Source organism: Aethalodelphis obliquidens, unplaced genomic scaffold (genome assembly GCF_003676395.1).
Source record: "Aethalodelphis obliquidens isolate GAN/ISIS:26980383/991018 unplaced genomic scaffold, ASM367639v1 scaffold18, whole genome shotgun sequence".
Classification (NCBI taxonomy): domain Eukaryota; kingdom Metazoa; phylum Chordata; class Mammalia; order Artiodactyla; family Delphinidae; genus Aethalodelphis; species Aethalodelphis obliquidens.
The window spans coordinates 9871816-9879904 of NW_020837962.1; the positions used below are offsets into that span (position 1 = coordinate 9871816).

The 8089-nt window shown below is 53.1% G+C and overlaps 1 protein-coding gene across 1 annotated transcript; it reads left to right on the forward strand.

Moving 5' to 3' along the window:
* Nucleotides 1-4777: 4777 nt before the first annotated feature.
* CDIP1 (cell death inducing p53 target 1) lies at nucleotides 4778-7987 on the forward strand. The gene is made up of 4 exons (XM_027117533.1): nucleotides 4778-4883; nucleotides 5017-5172; nucleotides 5909-6182; nucleotides 6304-7987. Exons 1-4 carry the CDS (start codon nucleotides 4799-4801, stop codon nucleotides 6413-6415), a joined length of 627 nt encoding a protein of 208 aa, XP_026973334.1. The 5' UTR covers nucleotides 4778-4798; the 3' UTR covers nucleotides 6416-7987.
* The last annotated feature ends 102 nt before the right edge of the window (nucleotides 7988-8089 follow it).

Sequence of the window (8089 nt, forward strand, 5' to 3'; positions counted from 1 at the left end):
AGCAGGAATTTAAGGCTCCTTAAATAGGAAATCCATGAAGCTTGTGGCAGAGTAGAGTCAGCTCCCAGGTCTTGGGCGCCCTGCTCTGCACCTTACACCCACTTGCTGCTGGGGTCAGCGCCTTGGCTGACCAGCTGCTAAGCGGTCAGCTGGATCTCTAGCTCTCTTCTCAGAGAATCTGTATTTTATCAGTACTATGACTGGGTAATACCTCTGCATCCACCAAGTCCAGAGGGCATAAAGGGGTGTGCTGTGTAACGTCCTCTGGGCCCCCTGGGAGCTCCTGTTTGGTTTATGATAGACTCGTGACGGCTTTCAGACAACTCTGTTTCTTCACAGTCTGTAGCTACAATATCTAAACAGGAGGCTGAGAGGCCTGTCTCGGGGTTCAGGGGCTGCACGTTGGCTTCATCAAGCTCCCAGGACCATGGGCCTCCCTCTCCTCTGTTGGGAACTTGCTGCCCTTCCTGAGCCTCTTTTAACGGACGCTCCAGCACCTGCCCAACAGTGAAGTTGCCGGGGCTGTGATATCAGATTCCACGCTTGCACTTGTAGCTTAACTTGAGCAGTGTGCGTTTTTATTGGAAAACTGTTCTTTTGGACATGTGCCTTTTTTTTTTAAGATTATTGCATTCTTGAGGTTTTTGATTACACCTTGGACAATGCAGTTTTGTGGGAACACACACATTTGATTTTATATTGGGAAGCACTAGGGGAACTGGGGTTTGAATTCCTGAAATCTTCATGAGCCATTTTTCAGAAACCTCTCTTTCGTATTGGAGGGGCCTGCCCCCCAGTCTCTGCCACAGTTCAGGAAGGCAGCTGCATCGTGGGTGTGGGTGTGGAGGGGAGGGGAGGAGACAGGAGCAGCTGGGCCGTGGTGTGGTCAGGGCCTGGAGTGTAATGAGTGTCCTGTAGCAGTGCCTGCTCTAGGTTCTGCTGGACACCAGGGGAGGCCTCTGCCCTGTGTGCAGGGCTTATGCCATCATTATGATGGTGGGATTCCAGAGTGAATTCTTGCGCTCTAGGAGATGATGGAATTAGATCCAGAGATTTTGGTGACAAGGCAGGCCACGCCTGCATCCTCTGAAGTGTGTGTGTGTGCCTGCTCCCCAGACATGGAGGGGCTAGTTCCTCCCTCTTAAACCCAAAGGTGCTCAAGTGCCTTGCCAAGCACAGTGCAGCTCTTCCCAGCCTGCTTAGCGACCCAGGACCCGCCAGTTTCCTGGTAAGCCACCCCCACAGGCATCCCTGATGGGCGGAGCATGGCAGTTTGCAGCAGGTGCCCGCCCAGGTTCTAACAGACTCAGCATATTAGAGTTTTCTGCAGACTCGAGTCAAGCCCCTTAAGGAAAGCTGCCTTTTTCTCCCATCGGGGTGGCTGTGGCCACTGGCAGTGGCCTGGGCAAGGGACCTCAGGCCCAGCATGCACAGCCAGTGCCCCTGGACAGGGACCTTCTGTGACGTCCTCTAGAGGCTCTGCTGTTTACTGTTCTTGACCCTGTGCTATGAGGAGTCACCTGCAGGTGGGGGTGGAAGAGTCACACCAGGGTCCTAGGCTTGGCTCAGCCTCTAATAAGCCATGGGACCTCAGACAGGTCCTGTCTTTCCTTGGCCTCCATGTCTTCACGGGATAATTATAAGCAGCAACTCACAAGAGCTGGCATATAATTGATAAGCATTTGGGAAGATGTCCTCCCTCTTAGTGATCAAAGAAGTAAACATAACCAAGTGTCATCTTAACATTACAAATCATAATAACAGTAGTATTCAGAGTTTGCACTGTAAATCAGCATCATCCTTCACAGAAGGCATAAAATGTCCATACCCTTTGACCTAATAATCTCACTTCTGACAGGTTTAGCCCAAGGAAATAATCCCAAGAAAGGGAAAGAGCATTAGCCAAAGGTGTTCCAGTTTTTTATGAAATAAGGAGCATTCTAAATGCTTTAATAGGGATTGGTCATGTAAACAGTGATAGGCCCATTTTTGGAAATATTAAAATCTATGGTCATGGAGTCTTGCAAGATGGAGTAAATATACGTGACACAATGTTAAAAGGATTTAAAACTTTGGCACAATGGCAACTATATAAAAATATAGGTGCCTATACATACAGACTGGCAGGGACATGCAGAGACTGGCTGCATTAGGGTGATAAGGTTGGGCAATTTTGTTTTCTTTCAGTTTAATAGGTTTTATTGACATACAATAATCCACATACCATACGATTTCCCCATTTAAAGCGTGCAATTCGGGGACTTCCCTGGTTGTCCAGTGGTTAAGACTTCGTGCTTCCAATGCAGGGGGCACAGGTTCAATCCCTGGTCAGGGAGCTAAGATTCCGCATGCCGCAGGGCGTGGCCAAAAAATTAAAATATTTTAAATAATTGTGTGCAATTCAGTGGTTTTTAGTATAGTCACAGAATTGTGCAACCATCATTACAGTTTTACAATATTTTCATCATCCCTAAAGGAACTCTGTAATTGCTGTTCTATGGCCAGCCCCCCAAACCCCTGGAAACCACGAATCTGCTTTCTGCCCCTATGGATTTACCTGTTCCAGACATTTTATGTACGGAATCATATAATATGTGGTCCTTTATGTCTGGCTTCTTTCACTGAGCATAATGTTTTCAAGGGTCATCCAGGTTGTAGCTGTGTCAGTACTTCATCTCTTTTCATGGTTGAATTAATATTCTACTGTGTGGAAATATATATATATATATTTATATCCAGTTTATCCATTTATCAGTTGACGGACACTTGAGTTGTTTACACTTTTTAGCTGTTATGAATAATTCTGCTATGAACATTCTTGTACTAGTTTTTGTACGGACATGAGTTTTCAATTCTTTTGGGTATATACCTAGGAGCAGAATTGCTGGGTCATGTGGTAACTCTATTTTAACCTTTTGAAGAACTGCCAGACTGTTTTCCAGAGCGGCTACACCAGCAATGTGGGGGGTTCCAGTTTCTCTACATGATACTTGTTATTGTCCTTTTCATTTTAGCCATCCTGGTGGGTAGGAAATGGTACCTTGTAGTTTGGATTTGCATTTTCCTTTTGGCTAACAATGTTCAGGTTCTTTTCATGTGCTTATTGGGCATTTGTTTATCTTTGGAGAAATGTATGTTCAGATCCTTTTGCCCATTTAAAAAAATTGGGTTATCTTTTTTGTTAATGAATTAGAAGAGTTCTTTACATATTCTAAATGGTACAGGTCCCTGAAAAGATACATTATTTGTAAAAATTTTCCTCCACTGTGTGGGTTGTCTTCCCACTTTCTTGATGGTATCCTTAGAAGCACAAGTTTTAAATTTTGATGAAATCAGTTGTATCTTTTTTCACTTTTGTTGCTTGGACTCAGTTCCTCTGGCCCTGCCACTAATGTGTTAAATTTAATATTTAAACTTACTGACTCCAGGCTCCCTCTCCCCTGGCAGGATTGTTTGGGGCCCTCCATCCCCACATCGTTCTGAACTTAACACTGATGGGCTCTAGGAGGGAGCTATACTAGGAGACTTGCTCTCACTGTATATATTTTTTATACTGTTTGTTTTTCTAGTTCATATTATATCAGTTTAAAAATATGAGTCTCACTTTAAAATGCTACTAATTTTTAGCCTTTTATGCTGCTGAATAGAGTGAAGGAAGTGTCTTACTAAAGGACACAGAATGCAGACTCAGGGGCGGGAGGATGGCCTGCTTCCCCTGCTTCTCCCCCAGTACCCGGCAGCAGGTGCTCAGTGGACCTTGTGAAGGAAATGACCAACACTACCTCCTTCCTTCTCGCCCCATCCACTCTCCGACCAAAACAGCGCTGCTGCTGTGGGGAGAAGCCCTTGGTTCTGATTCCTTCCCACAGGGCATGTGGACATGAGGGGGCTGCTCTGGGCCTGGTGGGGAGTGGACAGAGGACTGGCTGTGGCCCTGAGGAGAGAGCAGCTGTGGGGAAGGGAAGGGGGGGCTGAGGAGTGGGTAGGGACACAGGACGGCGCTGAGCTGGGCAGCGGGGGAGACACCAGACATACAGTGCCGAGGGAGTGTGGCTGCGTGGGGCCAGGTGCCCAGGGCAGCCGCTGCTAAGGGCGCTACCTGTTCTCCCCCTGAAACAGCTCCCCAGAACCCTGTGTGTCTGCCCAAGCCGGCAGTAGAAGGAGCCTCACCTGCCTATCTCCTCTGAGTACCTGGGATTGGAGGTAAAAACTCTCCCAGACCCCCTCCCACAAGCAGGCCACAGTGCCCTGGCGTGGAGGCCAGCCTGGTGCTCCCTAAGTTGGAGGGGAGGAGAGGACCAGTGACCAGACTGCCCTGTGAGAAGCCCTAGATTAGGTTCCCAAGCTGCTGGGTTCTGTCCCCTTCCCAGGGCCACCCCACTGTCTGGCTTTCACAAAGGAAGTGTGGGTGACCCCTGAAGCTGGTAGTTTCTGGAGGTTGGAGGATGGTGGCTCTGGGCTGGGTTACCTACGCAATGGTGGGGCATCTCCAGGGCCTACAGGGAGCCCAGTCTGCTCTCTCGAAGGAATTGGTCCCAGCCCATCACAAGTGTGGAGATTTATGGGGAGGGGAGTGAAAGGTGATCTGAGCCCCGGGGCAGGGGACACCTGCAGGAGCCACAGGAGGTCCTGTGTGCTTGGGCTCAGCAGGGGCGGCTCTGAGGATGACCACACACCTTGTGCTGCAGCCCCTCATCACAGACCAGTGCCTGACTGGCAGTGGGGGGCTGAGGGGGGCGGGATGGGAGCATACTTTGCATCTCAGTTTGTCCTCCAGGGTCCAGGAGAAGCAGCAAAGATGTCGAATGAGCCGCCCCCTCCTTACCCTGGGGGCCCCACAGCCCCCCTTCTGGAGGAGAAAAGTGGAGCTCCACCCACCCCAGGTAGGTTCAGCACTTGATTGCTGTCTCCTGCCCTTTCCAGCTGCTAGGAGCTGGTGCCTGGAGCAGCCATCCGCTGATGGCTGGAGCCGTCTGAGCTTCCTCTCCCTGTCTCTCTGTGTCACTCTCTGTCCAGGCCGCACCTCCCCAGCTGTGATGCAGCCCCCACCGGGCATGTCACTGCCCCCTGCAGACATTGGCCCCCCACCCTATGAGCCGCCGGGTCACCCAATGCCCCAGCCTAGCTTCATCCCCCCACATGTGAATGCAGACAGCACCTACATGCCTCCAGGTAAGCTGGAAAGGAATCCACTTAGCCCAGCACTCAGCATGTCACCTGGGTTGCCAGCCAGCCTTTGCTGCGGGCGGGTAGTCTGTCTGTGTGGGTGTTTAAGGGTGGGGGGCTGATCGTGGGTCTGGACGTGGACATGGGAAGGTGCCCTAGAACATGGTGCAGGTTCTGTGGGCCAGAGGTGTCCCGGGCCCTGCCAGGGGAGGGCTGGCTCCGGGAGGTGCTGCCAGGAACCTGAGTCCATGGTGGAGGCCTGGGATCCTGCTCACCCAGCAGCTCTTCAGAGAGACTACACAGGCTGGAGAATCGGGCCCTGGTCAGGTGGGCTGGCCCCTGGCACCACAGTGCAAGACCTGATGCTGGTGGGGAGGAGAGGCTGATGAGAGACAAGGTTTTCCCTCCTGTGGTCAAGGTCCTTGAGCACAGCTCAGTCCCCTGTGTGTCAGAGGCAAGGGAGCCAACGCATCAAGCTAAGATTGAGGAGAGGTTAGACCTTGTTCCCAGCTCTCTGCCCTATCTGGCTGGGCCAAGTAGCTTCTCTGTCTTGGTCCCCATGGGACAGGGAGCAGGAAAGGTTGGGAGAATGTCGATGGTTACTTTGGCCCAGGGCCTGGTCCCCAAGGCTTCACCCTATGTCCTTGGGTGCTGGGGGCCTCAGGGCTTTGTGCTCACCTCTCACATGGGGCAGGTGGCAAGGCAGTGATCTGTCTTTGCTCCATCTTCTGTGTCATTCCAGGTTTCTACCCTCCTCCAGGCCCCCATCCACCCATGGGCTACTACCCACCAGGGCCCTACCCGCCAGGGCCTTACCCTGGCCCTGGGGGCCATACGGCCACGGTCCTGGTCCCTTCAGGGGCTGCTACCACAGTGACAGTGCTGCAGGGAGAGATCTTTGAGGGTGCGCCCGTGCAGACGGTGTGTCCCCACTGCCAGCAGGCCATCACCACCAAGATCTCCTACGAGATTGGCCTGATGAACTTCGTGCTGGGCTTCTTCTGCTGCTTCATGGGGTAGGTGGTATAGCGCTTGCTGGGTGGGGAGGCTGAGCCCACCCACCACCACGCTGGAGTAGGCCCCGGCCCTCGGCGCCTTTTCTTCAGGCCTCCCTGTCTCTCCCCATCTCCGATTCAGGTGTGACCTGGGCTGCTGCTTGATCCCCTGCCTCATCAACGACTTCAAGGATGTGACGCACACGTGCCCCAGCTGCAAAGCCTACATCTACACGTACAAGCGCCTCTGCTAACGGAGCCGGGACTGGACTCCCCACTGTCAGTCTGGCCCCCTGTGCTTTGCTCCCCGCGCTCAGTGGCTCGCTTCCCTGCTCCCACTTGGGGGTGGAAGCTGTTCCACCAGTCCGTCCCCTGGAAGTCTTGTCCTCTTCACCTTGCCCTTCCCTGAGCATCTGACTCTTTTGGCAAAAATTCTGTTGGATTTTAGGCCAAGGGTCAGCAAGTGGCAGGGGGATGGCACTGAGCTTGTGTGCTGCTGGTTTGCTTGGTGTTTGTGATCAGAAAGATAAGCAGGGAATGATCTCACATGGTCTCCCTGCATTTCTGAACCAGGTACAGGTTCGGTCCTGGGTCTTCCTGGGACCAAAAGCAGCCAGAGCAGTGGCTGGTTCCCTAGACCTGGGGCCTGCACTGGGGCCTAGCCTGTAGCCACAGTCATTTCTGATCTGCTGGGCTGAGAGTGGGGGATGGACCCAGGCAGGCCTGAGTTTGTTTTTGGAGTGCTAGAGGCAGGTATGATGGTCAGAAGGAATGACTCTGGCCCTCAGAACTCAGGAACTCTTAACAGTGCCCAGATGCCACCTGGGATAATATGGACATTGGCACACCTACAGGCCATGGGGTAAGAGATTGGGCCCTAGCTTGCCAAGAAGGGACTCTCCTCTGGCCCCTGCCCAGCTCCCTTTCCAGCCACACCTCTGTGAACCCTGGTCTTTGCTAGGGCCAGAAGGAATGCCCAGGAGCCTAGCCCATCAGTGTATACCACGTCCTTGCTGCATGTGGGCACAACCTCTGTGGGGTGTGTCCCAGCTGGGACTAGAGGTGACAGAGAGGAGGGGCCTCTTGCAGGCACACTCAGATCTGCAGTGCACTCTCCACGGATCCTCTTCCCAGTAAGTGCTACGCCCTTTGCCCTGGCTGGCTTGCTGTCACCTGTCACTGTGCTCGCTCCAACAGCGGGCACTGCAGCAGGAGCAGCTGCAGCACTGGACGGGGGACAGGCTGGGGACGAGAAAGGAGCAGCCACAAGTGGCACAAGTGCCCTGGTGGACACCAGCCCTGCCCTGGGCCTGAGCCCACACTGTCTATTTCCTGAATGGTTTGTCTGTGAACTTGCTCACGTGGACCACTGTATCCTGCTGCCGCCCCTCTCCTGGTCTCGCACTGCCACTGCATGGCCTCCTGTCACTGTGAATCGTGGCTGGTCTCAGTTTATAGTTTCTCATTAAATCGGCCCTTTCACTCCCCTGCCCAAGGCCTCTGCTCTCTTGCCTGGCTTCCTTTTGCGAGGGAAAGAGGGTGGGGGGTTGAGTCCTCAGGGTGTCGGTGCACCGACTATCCAGGAACAACACTGCTATCTCAGTCCCTAATTAAACCCGCCAGAGCCCAGTGTGGATGAGCCCTAGGATTCCAGCTGTGACTGCACCAGGAAGTTGGCTTCATGACTGTCAGGCCGCCTTACTGATAACATGTAACCCGCCTCCACACCATGCATCCACCCACAGGGTCTGCAAGCTGGAGACCCCCAGCTAGAGCTCAGGGTCATCCCACCCTGCAGGGAGGTACCCTCACTCCCTTAAGCAAGACAGAGCCACTGGGGTTGAGGCTACTGGGGGTGGGCAGGCAGCTGGGCCCGCAGGTTCTGGCTGGCTCTGCCCCTGGCCCTCATCTGACTTGTGAAGGCAAGT